Source organism: Leptopilina boulardi, unplaced genomic scaffold, assembly GCF_019393585.1.
Source record: "Leptopilina boulardi isolate dan_hultmark-lab unplaced genomic scaffold, ZJU_Lbou_2.1 LbouV2_122, whole genome shotgun sequence".
Lineage (NCBI taxonomy): Eukaryota > Metazoa > Arthropoda > Insecta > Hymenoptera > Figitidae > Leptopilina > Leptopilina boulardi.
Window position 1 is genome coordinate 3,191,550 of NW_026137666.1, and position 23,097 is coordinate 3,214,646.

General features: G+C 28.8%; 1 protein-coding gene across 1 annotated transcript in view; it reads right to left on the reverse strand.

The window, feature by feature from the left end:
• The window catches only part of LOC127286988 (cuticlin-4), a 105,381-nt gene that overhangs the window by 63,091 nt on the left and 19,193 nt on the right, over positions 1-23,097 (reverse strand). The window contains exon 3 of the mRNA XM_051313666.1: positions 17,168-17,949. Coding sequence (XP_051169623.1) covers positions 17,168-17,949 — 782 coding nt within the window. The remainder of the gene's footprint in view (positions 1-17,167; positions 17,950-23,097) is intronic.

Sequence of the window (23,097 nt, forward strand, 5' to 3'; positions counted from 1 at the left end):
ATCTTTAAGATCTTACCGTTAATTTGCTTTTTTGAAACTTAAAAAATGTTTCGTAGTTCCTGAAATATTTAAAAAAATGTTCGAGCATGTTTTTCTACATCCTAGCAGCGAGGCGGCGAAAAGTGATGAGTCAAAAACATCAGTACGAAAGTAGGAAATTTGCTCAATTTTTTCTTGAAATCTTATCGGTGTTATAAATGCTAAAAGAAAGAACAAAATTTACTTGATATATATTAAAACGCAGAATTTTATCAGCTTTCCAACCATCTAAGTTACAACCCAGCAAACACGTTCTATAAATGTTATATAACAGTGAGGACACAGTTTTATATAGAACATTTGTTACAAGCTGGTTATGAATCTGTTATATAACCTCATTGTAACATAATTCTAGATCATTGTTACAAGGGAGTTACCGATCTGTTCTATATTATGCTAAGTTCACAGTTCTGTAACAATTTAATGTAACATTTCTGTAACACAATTATCACAAATGATCTGTATCTGTCGTTCCAACGTAGTTCTAGAACTGTGTCTGAAAAATGTTATGTAGCTGTTCTAAAATTTTGTTGCAGATTAGTTCTGGATGACATTTGTACCTACAAATCGGAACAATTCTGCAACAGTGTTACATAACATTTCTATAACACTATAGCCACAAATTTTCTGTAACTAATTTTCCATTGCATATCTAGAACTATATCGGAAAAATGATATGTAACTGTTCTAAAATTTTGATGAAGTTCAGTTCTGGAATATATTTGTACCTAAGATTAAAAATTTTGAAGTGTTCATATGTACCTTAACTATTTTCTATGGAATTAATAAAAAAAAGTTCATTTTACTTAAGTATGTAGTTAAATTTAAAAAACTCTGAAAATATATCGCATAGTCTTATTGTTTTTTCTTTATATAAGCACACAGTTTTAAAATCCTCCTCAGTCGCAAGTTATCAAATCAATTTTGTATTTATATTCCCATGTTAGGGTAGCGTAATGGTTATAGCATATTACCCTGTGGAGCGATATTGCTATAAAACAGTTGAAACTTGACACTGTTCTAACTATGTTTATTTTAGAGTTTCCTTTTTCTATTACATAATGTTTTAATATTTTTATTAAGAATAAAAATATTTTGTATGTATTTTTAGGTAACAATCTTGCAATAATGGTTATTTATTTATTTTATAGTTGTTACAAAAGAGTTCTAGAACTGTTACAAATACATTTGTAACCATATTCTAGATCTGTTACAGAATCATACATATCCGCTAAGTACGACATTTTGCGTATCCAGTGACTCACAGGTTCTTAACCTGCGCTTCTTCTGTTCGCCCCAATTATATACTATTAAAGTTATAAAAATTTTGAATTATTAAATGTTATTTATCTGTATTAGTGTTGTGTAATAAAAGTGATATCTCTAACTTTCTAAGGTGCAATATCAAAAACATTACAATATAGTACATACACCGAGGGAAATGAGTCCATGTTAAAACAAAAAAAAAAGTGGTTGAATGAAATGTAGTTTCTGAATAACCATGATATTGTCTTTGTGCTCACGTTTACTGGTGACCGTAACCAGATATATATTTGTATTGTCTAGAATAACAATTCCTGGTTGTGGGAACCACGATCATAGTGAAATTTGGCTTTAATTATTTTCAATGAATGCTACATAATTTTTTCCATAAGTAATAAACGAAAATTTCGACAGGGAGGTTATATGACCAGGAAATGACCAGGAATTTAAAATGTGACCGGGAAATTCATAGTTAAACCGGGAAATTTTCAGATATTCTAAAATTTTATATCGTCTATTACATCTTGTTGAATTAATTTCTCAGAAAAATGCATTTATAAAATAAGTATCTATAATTATTTTTTTGTAGTAGCCCACACAGCACAATATCTTGCTGTAAGCTTCCCTTGAGTTTAAACTTAAGATTCATTAACTTACAGCGTAAACTTCAGGTGAGGTTAAGGTGAGCTGCAAATGTCCTATCCACCGTAAGTTGCAATGTAAGATTGCAGTCAGCTTACAGTTAAGCTTACTATAACCTTACTGAAAGCTTGCCGTAAACTTTCTGTAAGCTTCGTGTAAGCTTACATTATTATGAATAAATGTTATTAAATAAACTAAACAATTATTCATGCGCAGTAGTTTATTATAGCTTTTGCGGCTGCGCAATAGATTTTAATCAACTATTATCGCTAGGGTTGTATATCCTACATCACAATATATATGATCTTGTGTAAAAAAATAGTTAAATATTAATAAATAATATTTATTAACAGTAGTTATTTAACAGTAGTGTAAGCTTAAAGGAAGTTTACATGAGGCTTACAGTAAACTTACATTGATGTTTACATTAAGACTACATGAAACTTACAGTAAGTTTACAGGAAGCTTACAGTAAGGTTATAGTAAGCTTAACTGTAAGCTGACTACAATCTTACACTCCAGCTTACGGTAGATAGGACATTTGCAGCTCACCTTAACCTCACCTGAAGTTTACGCTTGTAGCTAACGAATCTTAGGTTTAAACTCAAGAGAAGCTTACAGCAAGATATTGTGCTGTGTGGGAGTGCATTCTTAAAATTTATAAGAAGCATCAATATTAAAAAATAAAAAAGTTATAAATTTTTTAGAAAAATGGTCATTTTTTGTTTGCAAAAATTAAATTATTTACAAAATTTTGACCTGGAATAACAGAAAATTGACCGGGAATTTATAATCATAAAAATTATCGCCACCCTGTTCGATTATGCAAAAAAAAATTTTTATTTTATAGAAGCGAAAACGTTTGAACTACTGGTACGTTACATAAAAATACTGCGTTCACGTAACTCTCACTCTCACTTAAAAAATTTTCACTCAAAAATTTTTCAAACTCACCCTCACTCAAAATTTTTCAATCTCACCCATAAACTATCACTCAAAAATTTTTTATTTTCACTCTCACATTCACTCAAAAACTTTTCACTCTCAATATCACTCTTACTCCAAAAAAATGACAAATTGAAATATATAAAATCTAAATTTGAGGTTCATTAAAAGTAGAGTCAATTGAAATTTTAATTATTTAAATTTTGTATGAATTAAATTTAATGAGGATTGAAAATTTAATCATTGTATTGATTTAAAAAATCAAAACTTGAAATTTTGTACTTAAATATTGTTAAGTGATGCTTAAATTTAAAAATTAAATTAAATGTTTTTTCACAATTGTTAACATATATTAAAATTATGTTAAAATTAAAAATCTGAAAAAATTAACAAATATAGTAAAATGGGTAACAAATTTTACACCAATTTAGAGTTCTAATTACCTATTAGACATTCAAATTTTTGCAATTAGTAAATTAATTGACATGTAAATAAAAAATCCAAAAATATTTTAACTATTTATTAAATTAATTAAACACTTGTCTGTTTAAAATGTCATACATATTTTTCCATCTGAGTTCCAACATAGGATCTTATGTAGGAAATTATCCTATGGAAAATTTCAATACAAATGTAGATCATCATAGTTCCACTCTACACATAGGTATGTCTGTAGTGTCGAAATTTTTTCCGTGTAGTCATATTATTTTATTTTTAAGTAAATAATTTTTAATTTGCCGTCTGTATAAAGCAGCCAACTGAAAATTCCCACTTGAAATCCTGTATTGTTTCCTTTATATAATTCCATGTAAAATCTTAGGTTGATATTTCAGAATCTACATGAAATCCCATATGATTTTGTTCTACTAAAAAAAAATGTAAAGCACACTTTACTATACATTCTCAAGACAAAATGTGCTTCCTGACATTCAATTTTGCAGTTGCGTCAATAACATTGATACAGTCTTTCTCGTCGGAAGTCTCAAATTAATTCCAGTAGATTTTTATTCTATATTCGGTCTTTAAATTAAAGACCAAATGTACAAAATTTGTCCATGAAATTTGACTATTGTTTTTTATGATAAAAGGTGAAGATAAAAATTTTGCAATACCAATTTCTTATAGTTTAAGAATTGCTCTTTCAAATTCCTCAATAAAAATTAACGTATGTTTATAAATAAACAAATGACAGGCAGTTTTTTAATAGCGACTAAAATATTTTTTTTTGCAACACTAACCTCTAAAGTTAAATTTTACACACCGAAAATTGTGTGTAAAGAAGCTCTTTTTCAAACAGTGTGTAAAGTGATTCACTTTACGCACTGAAATTTACTTTACGCACCAAAATTTCTCTCACATAATATAAGGATTGTTTTAGACCATACAAAACCACAAAATTGTGGTTATATATTTTTATATATAAATATATATATAATATATATAATATATATAATATATATAATATATATAATATATATAATATATATAATATATATAATATATATAATATATATATATATATATATATATATATAAATAAAAATATATTATATATTTTTCCTTATCTTCGATTGATTTTTTTAATTCTATACAATCGAAATTATTCTAATAGAGAGTTCCAAAAAATGTTGTATGATACACGTGCGTAAATCTGATTATACGAGTGTGACGTTTGCAGCACGAGGCACTTGTATCATAAATAACTATTTTGCAAACTCATAGTAGGGTGTACGAAATCCTGTTATTAAAAAAATGACCAATTTGGCTAGAAATTTGATACTCGAGAGTTTTTGGGGTTGCTAATTACGATTGTCAGGTCAGATATTCAAAATGGCGGATCTAATATAGCGGACGTCTTTTGCAAAAATAATCAATTTTGCTTGAAACTTGTTACTCGGATACTCCATTTTGAATTCTGAAAATCTGACTTTAGAATCGTAATCAATAACCCAAAAAACTCACAACAAGTTTTAAGCCAAATTGATCATTTTTGCAAAGCTGTCCGTCATATTTGCATTTTGAAAATCTGACCTCAGAATCGTAGTCAGCAACCCCAAAAACCCCCAAGGGACAAGTTCCAAGCCATATTGGATCCGCCATTTTGAATTTTGAAAGTCTGACCTTAGATTTGTAATTTGTTTTAAACTTTCAGACAAAGGAACCTCCAGAGGAACCTTAGGTAACTAATGTTCCTGTACAGGATCCCTGTACCAATAACCTGCAACAGATCCTAGTGGGATTCTGCGTAGGATTCTTAACAGGATCTTTCAGGGAACCTTTAAGGATCCTATGTAGAAACCTCTAGGCCCTGGCGGATTGGGTAAACCGAGTTGTAACCGAATTGGGTTACGATTCGGTTCCTTGTGAAATATTGTCGTTAATCGACGAAATATGTTATAAATAATTATTAGGAATGGTTAATAGACATTAAGAGTGCTTATTTATGCAATAATAAGAATAAATTAAGCTACAATTACTTAATAATAAGTGTTTTAAGTGTACAGTGCATACAGTTATATGTATATTACCATCAGCGGCATCTGTGATACGCGCGTTATACACTAGATGGCGTTGAATATTACTTTGTGAATGAATTTCTAAAATTAAACCATTGAGTGTCAAATGTGTAAGTGAATATAAGTTTTAAAAAAATAGATCGATTTATTAAAACAACTTTTTTCATTTGTACAAATAAAAAAAAATTTTATTAGGAACAAAAAATTTTTTAATGTAAAAAAGTTTTTTTCTGTCAAAATTAATCTTTCTCTTTTCATTGAGAAAAGAAATTTTATTATTCAGAAAAAAAATTTTTTTTTCAAAATTAATATTTCTCATTTTATTGAGGAAAAAAGTTTCTTTTGAGTCACAATTAATTTTTCTTATTTCATTGAAAAAATAAAATTTTTTATTAAGAAAAAAATTTTTTTGTTTAACAATTAATCTTTTCATTTTATTGTGAAAAAAGTGTTTTATTAAGAAAAAAAATTTTTTAGGGAAAAAAAAATTTCTTTGTGTCACAATTAATTTTTCTCATTTCATTGAGAAAAAAAAAATTTTTATTGAGAAAAAAAAATTTTTCACAATAAAATGAAAAGATTAATTTTTTTACACAAAAAAATTTTTTTCTTAATAAAAAGTTTTATTTTTTCATTTAAATGAGAAATACTAATTTTGAAAAAAACTTTTTTTTTCTGCATAAAAAAATTTTTTTTCTCAATGAAAGGAGAAAGTTTAATTTTGACAGAAAAAAAAACTTTTTTTCATTAAAAAAATGTTTGTTTCTAATAAATTTTTTTTTTATATTTGTAGAAATGAAAAAAGTTGTTTTAATTAATCGATCTATTTTTTTAAAACTTATATTCACTTACACATTTGACACTCAAGGGTTCAATTTTAGAAATTCATTCACAAAGTAATTTTCAACGCCATCTATTGTTTAACGCGCGTATCACAGATGCTGCTGATGGTAATATATATATATGGTAACTCAACAACTGTATGCACTGTACACTTAAAACACTTATTATTAAGTCTAAATGTCTATTAACCATTCCTAATAGTTATTTACAACATATTTCGTCGATTAACGACAATATTTCACAAGGAACCGAAACGTAACCCAATTCGGTTACAACTCGGTTTACCCAATCCGCCAGGGGGGATACTTTAATCATCCTGTACAGGAATTTTTAACTGGAAAGAATTGTCATATTTCTGGTTATAAACTGATAGTAACTTTCAGGTGCAACTGCTCTGCAAGATCACATCGATTCTGAAAAGCACAAACAAAATATCCGACATGCTTCTACATCTAAAGCGATGGATAATTTTGTGTTTAAGAAAAACTTCATACTTGGAGTGAAGGTAATGCTGGCAGAAGAGGTGCTTGCATTTCACACTGTAAAGCATCATATGTCTTATCGGTCGATGGATTGTACTTCCGTTCTTTTGCGTACTCTTTTTGAGGACTCTGATACAGCGACAACAATATCATGCGCTCTTACAAAAACAGAGGCCATTGTAAATGGGTCAGTCCACTGACTTTCGTCTAATTGTGGTTGCGACCAAATTTTAAAAAAAATCTAGTTTTAATATATGTGAAACTCGATGATTCCCTGAGTTCATTAATCATAATATTATGGTAAAATTTTTATTCCCTTTAAAAATATTATATATCAAAAGTAGGAAGTTCACAATGTGATTTTGTAACCTTAAATTTTTCAATTTTTTTAAAAACGCTATTATTAAAAAACTATTAAAAATTAGATGTTGGAACTCACCAAAAACATAAATCACTTTATTCTGCAAAAAAAAAATCACATTGTGAACCTCCTACTTTTAATATTATATATTTATAAAGGGAATAAATTTTTTACCATAATATTATGGTTAATGAACTCAGGGAATTATCGAGTTTCACATATATTAAAACTAGATTTTTTTTAAATTTGGTCGCAACCACTATTAGACGAAAGTCAGTGGACTGACACAAATGAAGTATTGTCACCTCATTCAATTGAAAAAGTCTTAACTGAATTACTCGAAATTCCGTTTATCGGAGTAGGAACTGATGCAAGCAATCATGGAGATATTAAATGATTTCCGATCGTTATTCAGTTCTTCGATGCACAATCAGGAGTTCAAGTACGAATAATAGATTTAAATAAAACAAAAAATGTAAAACAGTTACAATTACTTCATTAATTATGGAAAGTTTAAAGAAGTCAAAATTGACAAATAAAGTAAATTGTTTCGTTGCTGATAATACCAATACAAATTTTGGAGGTCTAAAACGCGGTGGCGAGCAATGTTTTTTATTTATTGAAAGAAAAGATGAATTCTCATCTAATAGGAATTGGATGTCCAGCGCATATTTTACATAATTCCGTACAAGCCGGGTTAGACCAATTCGATTTGTTTGATGTTAATTCTCTCGTGCTAAAAATTTTTAATTATTTTTCTATTTATACTATCAAAACAAAAGAATTGAAAGAATTTTGTGAATTTGTTGACATTGAATATCGCAATTTTTTACGTCACGTTAAAACACGTTGGTTGAGTTTGTTTCTATCTGTTCACAGACTTCTTCAAATGTTTAAAGATTTAAAATCTTATTTTTTAACGATATCGCGACCTCCAATCCAAATCAAAAAATTTTTTGAACATGATGTCGGAGAGTGCTTTCTGTGGTTTGTTCATTCACTAATGTCAGTCTTTCATGACAAAATGCAAATTCGTAAGAGAAAAGATAACAGTATCTTAGAAGTTGATGCTATCATCGAAAAAATTTGTACATCCCTCCGCGAAAGGATAAATTCAAAATTTGTACCTTTAAATGTAAAAAAAAATTTTAATAAGACTTCGAAATGATGGTAAAGAATGCATATGTCATGACTTTTTTAATAGCAAAAAATAGCGAACTTAATTTTTTCGATCAAAATGCTAGTTAAAAAATGACAGCTTTCTTAATAAAAAATCAAAATAAAGAAAGCTGTTCAGAAATTTTTAAAATTGCGCAATTCTTTTTCGCTAACTGTGTACGGATTTTTTCTCTTATAAATAGTCAGTGGACTAGTATGGAATAATATTTTATGTATATAAACGTAGAAAATATATTAAAAATCAAATTTATTACTATTAAAAAATTCCGTAACTTTTTTTTAAATTTGAATTTCCCGCTACATATAGAAGGATAGAAAGGGGGGCTGTCCCGGTTTCCAGCAAGGGTCATCTGGGGCGTTTTCGACGTTGACACTCTGAGCGCTCTGAGAGCTCGAAAAGGTTCTCAACCACATTTTATTATTTTAGTGTATTTAACCTAATTTAACCTAACCTAATCCAATGCAATCTTCTCATTACGCTTTCAAGACCGGTGAAGACCACGCTGTTGCATCATGGAGGAAAGAATAATTTTAAATGATTTAGTTTTAAAGAACAATAAAACATTATTCAAGAATAATGGTCGCATTTCATGCGACGTAACGAACGTTGATACGAGTCAGTATTAATTTTAATGTAATATTTATATTTATTTATTTTATTTATTTTATTTATTTTATTTATTTTATTTATTTTATTTATTTTATTTATTTTATTTATTTTATTTATTTTATTTATTTTATTTATTTTATTTATTTTATTTATTTATTTTATTTATTTTATTTATTTTATTTATTTTATTTATTTTATTTTATTTATTTTATTTATTTTATTTATTTTATTTATTTTATTTATTTTATTTATTTTATTTATTTTATTTATTTTATTTATTTTATTTATTTTATTTATTTTATTTATTTTATTTATTTTATTTATTTTATTTATTTTATTTATTTTATTTATTTTATTTATTTTTTATTTATTTTATTTATATTTTAACAAGATTTTGTACAATTCCTATAGCGTTAACGTAATTGACTTCAGGGTTTAAATTTGCCATTTTTGAAAATTTTCCGTTATTTACCTTCGCACTCAGAAAACACGCTCGGTTTATTAAACAAGATTGAGAAACCAGAGCACGAGCACAGCCCGAACGCATCCAATTTCAAATAAAGCATGCAAATAACACACCCTTTTTTGTGCACATCACCTAAAACTGCAGCCCGTCTCACAAACATGTCACTTTTAGCATGCTTTAGCCAATCATAATAAGTTATGGCTAATCATAATTTTTAATATTGGTTGAGAACCACTTAAGAGTGTCGCACGGTCTCTGAAATTCTTTGGCATTTAATAATCACCCTATAAAAACGGCACTGAACGTGAAAATGATAAACATTGATTTTAAAATACTTTTTTCTCAAAACGCGGACATTTTTTTCAAAATCGGAAAAAATACCAAAGGATCCTTATCTTATAAATTTCTTAAATCCGAAAGATTATGCAAATCTATACAGAAACGCAATTGTAAAATGAAAAGTACGAAAGTAATATAATTTTAGGTTTTATTATGTCCTGCAGCCGTTAGGTGGCAGAAGCATGCAGGGAGCACAATGTCGCAGCTGTCATTATATTACTTTCGTACTTTTCATTTTACAATCGCATTTTTGTATAGATTTGCACAATCTTTTGGATTTAAGAAATTTATAAGATAAGGATCCTTGGTATTTTGTCCGATTTTGAAAAAAATGTATGCATTTTAAGAGAAAAGTATTTTAAATTCAATGTTTATCATTTTCACGTTCAGTGCCGTTTGTATAGGGCGATTATTAAATGCCAAAGAATTTCAGAGACCATTCGACATTCTTAACACTTTCAGAACACTCAGAGCGTCGACGTCGAAAACACCCCTGGTCACCCTACCCAAAAACCCCCGAGCAGTGCCGCCCCATTGAAAATCCCTGTACATTTTGTACAAGAAAATGTTCATGTTCATCAACTTGTATCACCAGAATTTGTAACAAGTTCTTGTATCAGAACTCTTACAAAATCTTGCACAAGATCTTCTACAAGCAAATATATTTAATATTTGTATATAAGAAAATGTACACATTCTTGTACATATCCTTGTTCAGGTTCATTTATGTCTTTGTTTAGTAAAAATTAAAAACTTTAAAGGCTCGCCGTCCCTGGCGGATCTCGAAATCGGAATGTACGCTGAATTTGTTGTACATTCGTTACACATTGGTTAAACATTTAGTTGGAGTGAAAATTGTGTAGAAACTGAGTGGAAACTGTGGAAAAGTGTAATTGAATTGAATAATAAAAGTATTTAGTGATAGATTTGTGCTGTATTTGTGATAAATTAACGTGTTATTATTAAATAAATAAAGTATAAAGTGTAAAATGTTCGCGTAAGTGAGTTTGACAGGCTAGGAAATTTTCTAGTGACATCCAAATTGATAGTCGATAAAGAAGTTGAGCCGCCGACTTTGCACGGTAGGTGGCAGCATTCATACTTTCTCCTTTTTAAAAATTCTCTTTTTCAATTGTAAATAGAAAAATTATTTAAATAATAAGTTATATAGTTTCTATGTTGTCATTTTTTTTAACAATTGAATTTTTGAAGATTGTTTAATGAGATAAATTAAACTTGTATAATCGATTCGAATTGTTGTTTTTAAAATACTTTTAAATAAATCTTTTCTTTTAATTACATTTATATTAAAAATAAATAATAATAATAAAATAAAGAAAGATAAAAAAAGTTTTCTTTATTAAAATTATGATTAAATTAATTTAATTGAATTTAATTAAAAAACAACAATTTGCATCGATTATACAAGTTTAATTTATCTCATTAAACAATCATCAAAAATACAATTGTTAAAAAAAATGACAACATAGAAAGTATATAACTTATTAATTAATTAATTTTTCTATTTACAATTGAAAAAGAGAATTTTAAAAAGGAGAAAGTATGAATGCTGCCACCTACCGTGCAAAGTCGGCGGCTCAACTTCTTTATCGACTATCAATTTGGATGTCACTACAAAATTCCCTAGCCTGTCAAACTCACTTACGCGAACATTTTACACTTTAAACTTTATTTATTTAATAATAACACGTTAATTTATCCCAAATACAGCACAAATCTATCACTAAATACTTTTATTATTCAATTCAATTACACTTTTCCACTCAGTTTCTACACAATTTTCACTCCAACTATAAATGTTTAACCAATGTGTAACGAATGTACAACGAATGCAGCGTACATTCCGATTTCGAGATCTGCCAGGGGTAGTATTAAGTTTTCTTAGGACTTTACTGCTGCGCAATAATTTTTAGCTTGCATAAGTAAGAAGTTTTAATGATTCTAAATTCCCAGATAATCAAGCGTACTAATCGTTATTTACGAGTATGGAGTATTGGTATTATACTAGTTTCATACCAGTACAAAATAGTTATGTATGTACTTACCAGTACGGTAGGTACTAGTAGTATAATAAAAGTATGTCGTTCTGTTAGAATTATAAAATGTGAGTACTCGATAAAAGTATAGTACTAGTACGATACCAGTACATCGTACTTTTGATATGGGAAGCACAATATACTCGTTCGATACAAGTATAATACTGGTACGTCGTACTGTGACTCTTTGCTGGTAATGCCAATATATATATATTAAATTAAAGATTTTGCTTCCTCATGAGGAAGCTTTACATTCGTGACGATTTTCGATTTTTTAAAATTGGGTTATATGGACTCATTTTCATCTAGAAATAATATATATGAAGTCATGAGCAAATGTCCAGATGTATGTGTGTGTATGTGTATGTCACAAAATATTGTGTACAAATTATTTCAGAAACGTTTTAACGGATTGTCCTGAAATTTTGTATGCTTATTGTAATCATTAATACTTAAAATCTGAAACAAGGATTTCCGAATATATTCACAACATTTTATTTTTTACAATTTTTTCAAAATTAAAAAAAAAATTTTTCAATATATTTTTTTCTTTGTAAATTTAATTTTGTTTAGTAAAAAAACTTATTTCTTGCATTAAAACGAGTCGATTAGCCTATATAAAGTTCATATTTTACTGAAATCTATAGATTAAATCATTTTTTTGAAAATAATCGTTTTTTGTATTTTTTGAAATTACTTTTTCTGATATAAAAATTTTAATTAATTCTTTTCAAAATTGTATTCCTGGCATAAAAACGAATCGATTGAGGTATACAAAGTTTACATTTTACTAATATTTATAAAATTGATCGCTATTTTAGTTGTAATCCTTCTTTTAATCTTGAATATAAGTGTATCATGATGAGGAAGCTAAATGGTCATGAAATGAACACCTAGTTTTTAAGATTTATGTTGTTTTGCTTTAACATGACACTTTGTGCCATGGTGTTCTTTGATTGCAAAAAATCTAAATCTTTTCTTTTATAAACTTTTTTATACATTTATATTGAAAAAAATTCGTACTTAATCTTGATGATATTGATATATTTTTAAATTGCATTGTGTTAAATCGCTATAGTTTTTTTTATACATATATAACATATTTATAGTCCTCCCAAAGATTTTCCTTTTAATAATAAATTAAAATAATTAAAATACTATTGTAGAAGGAGAGAGGGAGAGGGTATAGAATTTTTTACATTATATAGCATACTAGTATTGTACCAGGGCAATAACGATACGTTATACTAACTCACAGAAGACTTTCAGAACGCCATACTTTTATCGTACTAGTATTGTACCATTACAGCGTACCGATACGACGTACCAGTACAGTACCTGGTACCTTTCGGAGGTGGATGGCTGGTACAGTACTAGTACGCTTAGTGCGCCGTACTCGTATTGTACTTGCACCGTACTAGTACGCTGGTTATCTGGATTATTAAAATCTCAAATGTGAAAAAAAAAATTTTTTTAAATGAACTTGTACAAGAAAATGAACAGTTTCATGTGTAAGTAGGGGAGAATGGGGAGTCGTGCCTCGTCGGGAGTCGTGCTCCACCTTAATTTTGTTATTAAGGCTATTAATATGATAAATTTCGACTGTTGGCATATTCTTTTCTTGTTAAGAACTAACTTTTGTGGTACCCTTCATCTTTAGAAGCATTTTACGTGTTTTTACAAATAGTGAGTAAAAGTTTTTTTGTCTTTTTATGTTTAGGTCATTTCCACTAATTTTTTCAAAGTGATCACAATGTTTAATGCATAAAAATTAGCTGTCATTAATAACTTTTGAAGTATTAAAAAAATTTGGATATACATTCGATGTATTAATTATTCCGTGACTATTTTGAAAATGTAGAAAATGGGGCGTTGTGCCACACATCATATTTAACCATTTTTAATCCTAATATGCACTCTCTATTTATATTTTGCATTATTGATGATTAATTATAATCTTTTATGCAATTTAAATATTGTTCTTTAGTGAAATGAGACTTTTTACAACTGTATTCACTGTAAATGAAATTTATTACCTAGTTTCATTCAATTATTTTTAAAATAAATTAATTTTATCTAAATTATCTAAAATTAATCTTTTATTGTCTTATCTATTACTTTATTTTGTGTAAGTTATCTTACTTATTCACATTTCATAATTTAAATAAAGAATATTCTAAAAAATATGTACTTTTCTTCAATTTTCGACTGTGGAGCACAACTCCCAACTGTTTTTGAAAAGTCATAAAACCAGTATTTTCGAAAAACAAGCAAAATTTCTATTTCCTTTTTGAATTTTAATTAATCAATTATGCCAAAAGTTGCGTTTATACGTGTACTAAAAGTTCTATATAATAGAATAGTCAAAAAAAATTTATGTAATAGTTTTGATCGAAAAACAAAACCTGGAGCACAACTCCCCACTCTCCCCTAGTTGTACATGAACACGTTCTTGTACACACAAGAACACGTACATTTTCTTGTATACAAATATTAAATATATTTTCTTGTACAAGATCTTCTTCCAAATTCTGGTGCCAAAATTTTTTAAGATCTTGTACATATTCTCACCAGAACAGGTAAAAGTTCAGCTGCTGAACATGTACATTTTTTTGTTCAAGATCATATACATTGATTTTCAATAGGGTTACCTTAGTCTTTTCAGCGCCTCGTGCAAAAATTTCACGGCGCCCTTTTACCCGGCAGTGTTTCTTATATTTTTTCTTAATCTTATTATTTAAACAAATTTTTAGATCATTATTTGTAAATGAAAAATACTATAATTGAGAAAATGAAAAATTCTAGTATATAATTATTCACAGGTAATATATATTTTTATGCAAAATATTAAGTATAAAAAGAACAACATAATTGCCAATCTATAGTGAACTTTGCAAAATTTCTGCATTTCGATCAGTATTAAGGTTATGTGACTGTTAGGTTAGTTAGTTAGTTAATCTATATGAGGCAAAATTCCTGAAGTGATCCAACTTTAAAATTAAAGGTTTTCGGATCGGGATGAAATTTGCACAAACTTTAGTAATATGGCTGACTACTTCACCCGTAAAGTATTATTAAGTTTTATGCAAAACTGTAGAGGGGGGAGGGCGTTCAAGTTTCTCGTTAAATGTGAACAGTGGATTTTTTAAAAAATCGTAACTTCTATATAAATGAATGAAAAAAATTTTGACCTAATGTTTTCGAAAGGTTTTTTTCTGCTCTTTCGAATGGTGAATTTTTTTTTTTAATTCAAAATTAACCCCTTTTTTTGAAAATCTTAACTTTCAATTGGTAAGTTCAAAATTACGATAACTTTATTTGTTTGTAAAATATTTAATTCTTGTCAAGATATGTGTAGCAATAAAAAATATTCCTTTAAGTTAAAGTGCCCAAAAAAATTCATAAATAAAAAAAACTGAAGATAATCGTGTTTTTTATTAAAAACCTGCCTGCAATTTTGTTTATTTATAAACATACGTTAATTTTCATTGCGAAATTTGAAGGAGCAATTCTTAAACTGTATATAAGAAATTGGCATAGCAAAATTTTTTCTTTACCTTTTATCATAAAAAGCAAGAGTCAAACTTCATGGACAGATTTTGTACATTTGGTATTTAATGGGTTCAATTGCTATGAAGGCCCTTCATTCAAAATTTTAAATATTTTCACTGATTCTGACAGTCCTCCCAAGTAGCACGATATATCAACCAGATGTCACGGTGTTATCACCATGATATCACCGTGATATGACTGTGATATCACCTCGATTTCACCGTGTGATATCACCGTAAGGCGGACATTTTGACATTTTCCTGATGTCACGGTGACATTCCCCGGTGATATCACCGTGACATCTGGTTGATATATCGTGCTACTTGGGCTGTGTGTTTAATTGTCAGACACAAAAATCTTCGATTGAACTTCTTCGTTGTGATAAAAGACAGTAGTAAACAAAGTTAGCTGTTCTTGATTCCAATGTGCATTTTGTACTTCGTCTTGTTCCACGCAAAGGAAATTTTCAGCGAAATCAATATGCAGCATTGCTTCTTCATTAAATTGATTATCCCTTATATTTGATTTCAATTTTTTTCTGTGATTTTTTATTCTTTTACGAATCGCGATACGGCGTCTTTCAACAAGTTACTTCAGTTGCAAAATAGGCATTTCGTCTTCTTGCTCCTTTTCCTTCCTTCGTTGCTCTCTCTGTGTAGCTGCTCTATTTTGTTTAATTATCAAATTTATGGTAGCTTTTTAATTTATTTATAAAAGTTTTGTTTTTTTTCAGCTCTGCTTAGGTTTCCCTAAACATAAAAGATTTGTTTCAGGTTAAAAAATAAACATAATTATATAATATTTGATTATTGATGAAAAAGGACTGTAAAAATTTTGTTATAACAAATATTCTATTTAGTTACTTACAAATAACCTAATGTTACTTGAAAATGACGAAGAGAAAGTATAAAATAACATTTATTAAATATTACGTACCTTTTTTTCAATTGTCATTTTTGTGTCTATCTTTTATCATTGCGATAAAACAACGTAACAAGTATTAATTATCGAAGCAATCAACTGATGTGGGGTTAACAATTGTGTTACTTGATACATTGATCAGAAGTTAGTCCAAATGCATTATTTCGATTTTTGAAATAGAAAACACATATTTTAGTGAAATTTTTTAATACTTTAAGTTTTTAGCTTTAATTTGCTTTTTTGAAACTTCAAAAATGTTTTGTAGTTCCTGAAATATGTTAAAAAATGTTCGAGAATGTTTTTCTACAACCCAGCAGCGAGGCGGCGATAAGTGATGATTGACGGCTGAGTTTTAGGAAAACATGCTCGGACCATTTTTAACATATTTCAGGAACCACAAAACATTTTTTAAGTTTCAAAAATGCAAATTAAAGCTAAGACCCTAAAGATTATGTTGTAAAATTGTCAAATTTTTCCATGCATTATTCTAGATTATGCCGGGAGTCAAAAAACATTAGTACGAAAGTAGAAAATTGCATAATTTTTTCTTGAAATCTTTTCGGTGTAATAAATACAAACAAAAAAAATTCTTGATATACATTGAGAAGCAGAATTTTATCAGCTTTCCAACTATCTAAGTTAGAAGTCTCTATCTTTTTTCTAACTTAAAATATCTTGTTTTAAAGTCAGCACAAAATTTCTACTCCTCGCACGTCAGCCGTACCGACAATTTCCGACGTTAGTGTACTTCTTCCGAAATTACAGTTCAATCAAGTATTTTACTAGAAAACCTATGACGAATATTGACAAGTTCCCCCCATAACTCTTTTCTTATTTAAATTTTTATTCTTACTCAGAAACTTATTCAATGTTTACTGCTCTTAATTTTACTGTTAATCTAATTAACTTTTAGGTGTGATATTTTACCTTAAATATTATAAGTATTATTTACCTGGACATAATCTTTGGTCTTACAACACAACCGTACTGATCCACAAGTTGAATGGGTGCTCTCTTTCCATCATGAGCAACACAATTTCTTACAAGCATGTCGAACTTATTTTCATCGTCTTTAATTGCAAGTACCATTGTCATTGTCTGGCCAATTTTAACTATTCCTGATACTTCTGATGCCCAAGGTCCTTTACCAACTTGAATTTGCATCCAACATTGCAAATTATCACCTAAGAAATTAGCAGTAACTGCATGCAACATGTCGACTTGAAAAGGTCTGAAAGTAACTGCTTTTTCATAAAAATCATACCAAGTACAGCGCAATTTTCTGGCTTGATCCCAAACTTCTTGAACATATGGATCATATTGTACAATTATTGTGTTTTCCACATAACTTCCAGATGGAGTTGGAGCACCATATGCAGCTAAATTATGATTACCTGAAGAACTCATTCCACATGAATTAAGAAAAATTTCGAATGTTGCACTTAGGTGCCCTGTTCCAGGTTTTAAGTGAACACAATGGTTATCAGAGTAAAATCCTTTACTAAAGATCATACCATAGAATGGTCGGTCAAATTCAATATTAACTCGCATATGAGTTTTTTCACACTGTACTTGTAAATGTTTAATTTGAGGTGTATCAGGGGATGCTAAGGGCCAATTTTCTTCTGCTCCATGTGATAATGAAGATCCGAAATTTGATGGTGGACCGTAGACTGATCTATGTTCCAAAGGAAGAGTACTGCTATCAACTAATGGAGTCTCTCCTTTTACATTCTGTAAAATAACATTTATAGTTAATACTTTTGTGAATTCATTTTAAAACTATTATAGAAAAACTTTAAATTAAAGGAGGTTAATTATAATATATAGTATGGAATAAGAATAGGTTAAGTGGTTCGGTTGTGGGTACCCCTGCGTAACTTTTGATAAAAAACAAATGAATCAAATTTGACAAATGTCAAGTGTGTGTTATCGCCATAAGTCCATTTTGTGCGAACATCTAAGCAAACAGTCGCTTTTTCTTTGTACTGCAAACATATTTGTTTTTTAGGGTTCCGTTCACGCAGTGAACCGAAACGAAACCTTTATGGTTTTACTCATGTCCGTCCACATAATCATGTCCCCCCCTAAAACCTAGCCATTTTAACTGATTAAGTTCAAACTTGGTATACATACGTATTTTCGCGAGTAGATTAAACGAAAATTACAGCCAATCCGATTGGAATTGAATTGAATATAGTTATATTCCAAAAACTCGAAATTTCGGAAAAAATCGTGTCCTCCCTTAACTTTTACAGTTTTGGAGATAGAATGTTCAAACTTAGTATACATATGTATTTTTGCGAGTAGATTAAAGGAAAATTATAGCGAACCCTTTTTAAATTGACTTAATTATTGCTTTGCTACAAAAACTCTAAATTCCTGAAAAAAGCTCAAAATTCCTTTTTATCTTAACTTTAACAATTTTTTTGCCAACCATAACAGACTTTGTACATATATATATATATATATATATATATATATTTAGCTGACGCGGTCAATGTTAAACTCTTTAATGTTAATAAATTACATATAAAACTGAAAAATTCACCTTTTTTTATTTTTGATAGTACAGTGGTTTCCAAAGTATTTTCGTCCTCTGAACACGATTGTGTCACCCAAATTTGCTTAGCACGTCAGGATTTTGAGAAAAGAGGGGGTAAATACTCCAAAAAAGTGTTTTCAGCATATTCTCAGCTTAATAAAATTTATTTCACTCAAAATCCTTAAGCGGCGTTTTTGTGTTCAAATATATGTTTGAAAATGTTTCGATCACACCATAGATTGACCTGTGTAAATCAAAAATGCAGTTGTGCCTTCCAATAATGTATAAATTTAAATGAAATCACGATTTTTATTATCATCTTTAACTTGTTGCCACAGGAATACAATTAGAGGCACATCATTGAAGAAGGTCTGAAAATTTTTGTTTTTTCATCACCTTTTAAGAAATGCATTGAACTTTTATTTTTATCTAACTTAATAGATATTTGCATAAGAAGACTTTCAATTGAATTTTTTTAAAAAGTGCTATCACTCAATCAAACCTTTGTATTTTTAGTTTACGTGGTGGCACGTTCTAATACTGTACATAAATGTTCCTTTGTATATAATTTAACAAAAAAAATGATACCCAAAGTTTTAATTAAAAATAATTCAGATTTTTAAGTGCTCGATTCGAGAATCACAAAAGTTAAAAGTTTCGTGGATTTGCCCATATATTTACAAGCAAATTGAAACAAAATTATAGAAAAATTATTTGTTTTAAATATATATAAACATTTAAATTACGTGAACGGAACCCTAGGTAAGCGAGTGTAACTCGCACTTGACCAATTTTCTTTACACTTGTTTTCATACACAAATGTATTTTTCACATTTTTAAAAGTGTTATAAATCGAAGAAAATTGAAAGAAAAGGTAATTGTGCAATGCATATTTACACAGCAAATGTATTATATTTTGTGATTTAATACCGACTGCCACCAGAATGTTTACAATCAAAATTTTTTACATGACTTTTCAACGTGACTGCAAAATTTGGTTGTGGGCACCTAAATTGGTTCAGTTGTGGTCATCCTTTTTTTACAAATCGCAAAATATCGTCGCTGATATCATCTTAAGTAATTTTTTATAGTTTTTATAATGTTTTTATGCATTTTTTTAAATTATTAACCATATCGACATAGAATAACACGGAGAGAAGATCATAGTTTCGATTAAAAAAATGGATTTCAATGCGCTGATCAAAGCCATTAACCCTCGGAGCACATACTGGGTCACACAGACCCTGTCATTAATTTCAATGAAGTGTAATTTGAAAAGTCGGCAATACAACACGAACCTAAGGCCATATAGTGGTAACTAACTAATAAGGAATAATAAGTAACATGATAATCCAAAGAAAATAATAAAATACTAGTAAATATGTTATTAAAAAAGTATAGTTTTAAAAAGTTGTGTCGAAAATCACATTTTTATCGTCTTAAAAGTTACCTTCGTTAAACTACAAAATAAATACCTTTTTTAAAAATAAAATAAGGTGGTATTTTTTCCCTTATTCTAACACACTTCGAGAATATAAATCCCAATTTTTAGCTTAAAATATTAAAAATTACAAAACTTACATTTTTTTTTTAAATTCAATTTTTTCTTTTTAATTAGTTAACTTCACGAATTTTTTTTCAATATGCAAATAATTTAATAATATTTCTCAACTGCATATTCTTATTTTACAAGGTTCAATGAATAAAAAAATATTTTTTTTGTGTTGATCAGTCCATTAGTTCAAAAATGGGGGAGTTTTTTAAAGTAAACAGGGTCACAGCGACCCAGACTGTGCTACTTGTTCGAAAAAAGAGGTGTGTGCTCCGAGGGTTAAGAGATTTTCAGTGAAGAAGCTGCCCGTAAAATCGACTGCTATAGCGTATGTCATTCTTCGAAGTACTCTTCAACGTTACTTAAAGAAAGTACCCGGCTGAAAAAACTTGTACAAGAAAATGTACAAGTTCATGTACATGTTCCTTAATGAACTTGAACATTTTCTTGTACATGTTCAAGTAATGTTCTTGAACAAGTTCAGCATTCGGAATTGAGACATGTTCTTGTATCAGAACTTGTACAAGATCCTGGACAAGAAAATGTACATGTTCTTGTATCAGAACTTGTACAAGATCCTGGACAAGAAAATGTACATGTTCTTGTACAAGAACATTTGTTTAAAAATGTATTTGAAAAAAATTTGAAATTTTAATAAGTTATAACTATTAAGACTCTTCACTTATGCATGCTAAAAATCATTGCGCAGCTGTAAAGGCTTAAGAAAACTACTGCGCAGCCTTTAAAGTTTTTAATTTAAAAATGTTGGTCTCTCGGATTGGGATTTGCTGAAAGGTGGTGTGCCTCAAGGGGCATCACTTTCTTCATTGCTGTTCAATCTGTTTGTTCAAGACCTTGGTGGGCAATTAAAATTTTGTAAATACCACAAATATGCTCATGATTTTAAGCTATATCTGGCTGGTCCGTTGTTGTCTCTCGATAATTTACTTCAGATGGTATAAACAGATATGGACTATGTTGTTGAGTGGGCAAATGAAAACGAACTTGCACTTAATTATGATAAGACTCAAGCCATAATATTTGGAACCTCCAACAATTACACTTCTAATACCTTCTCAACTCTTCCTTGCTTTACAACAGGAGGAAGCCTCAATGAAAGTATACATAGTAGGCTTCGAGAAAGAAGATCTATTTTAAAGATACCTCAACATAATACTTGTACAATGTAACGATCTTTCATTGTTAGAGGAGCAAGATTGTGAAATAATCTTCCTGTTTCAATTAGAGATGTTTCTAAGCAATCGATTTTTAAATAAATGTTTTATAACTTCTTATTTGAAATCAATACTAAATTGTTCGACATAACATATTGGTAACCAAATTTTTCACAAACTTATTTAATCTATTAATCTATTTTTTATGTACATACCGTGGATGTACCAGTTACCGTCCATGTCCCAGTTTCCGTCCATTTTACAAATATCTCGTATAGTAATTTAAATTATTTTTTAACAATAATTTATTCCTTTTGGCACGCAATCGACTTATTAGTTTAAGTAAACAAATAAAAGAAAATAATTTTTTTATAAATGTTATTTTGAAAATTAAACTGGACGGAAACTAGGTCTTAGGTGGACGGTAACTGGGACATCCACGGTATATGAGAGATTCTTTTTCAATCGCCCCAGCCCAAAAAGTCAAAGTTCTGGGATTGGCTTCATACTTTGGTAAATTGTTGTCCTATATGATAGTAATAAATCCCTAAAATATAAAGTCATTAAAAAAATATTTGTAGAAAGTAGAGGGGGTTGAAGTTTTGACGTTAAGGGTAACATTGTCATTTTCAAATCCGTATAACTATGACAAAAGTTAATGGATTTTAATTTATCTATAATGAATTTTAATGCATTTTTCACGTACTTTTCAAAAATGTATACGAAATTAAAAAAAAAAAATTTCACCCCTTTTTTCAAAATCAACCCTTATTTTTCAATTTTCACCCCTTCGGGTATTTTTTTTTATTTTCATTGGAAAGCTGAGGTTTTTTTCCATGAGCTATGTAAATATGAAAGTGGGACAACAATAATTTTGTGAGAAACATAATATTAAAGTAGGCGGTGCCGATAACGAGTATACCTGGAGATCATCTTTGAGGATTTAGGTAGGCACCGCCTAATTTAATATTATGTTTCTCACAAAATTATTGTTGTCCCACTTTCATATTTACATAGCTCATGGAAAAAAACCTCAGCTTTCCAATGAAAATAAAAAAAAATACCCGAAGGGGTGAAAATTGAAAAATAAGGGTTGATTTTGAAAAAAGGGGTGAAATTTTTTTTTTTTAATTTCGTATACATTTTTGAAAAGTACGTGAAAAATGCATTAAAATTCATTATAGATAAATTAAAATCCATTAACTTTTGTCATAGTTATACGGATTTGAAAATGACAATGTTACCCTTAACGTCAAAACTTCAACCCCCTCTACTTTCTACAAATATTTTTTTAATGAGTTTATATTTTAGGAATTTATTACTATCATATAGGACAACAATTTACCAAAGTATGAAGCCAATCCCAGAACATTGACTTTTTGGGCTAAGGCGATTGAAAAAGAATCTCTCATATTTATGTAATATCAACTAACTTTTTTAAAGTAATCATAATGTTTAGTGTACAAGAACTATCTGTCATTAATAACTTATCGACAGACAAACAAAATTCGCATAAACATTCCAAGTATCAATTATTCTATGACTATTTTGAAAATGTAGAAAATGGGGTGTTATGCTCCAGCGTTAGAGGGGAGCCTCACGACATATTT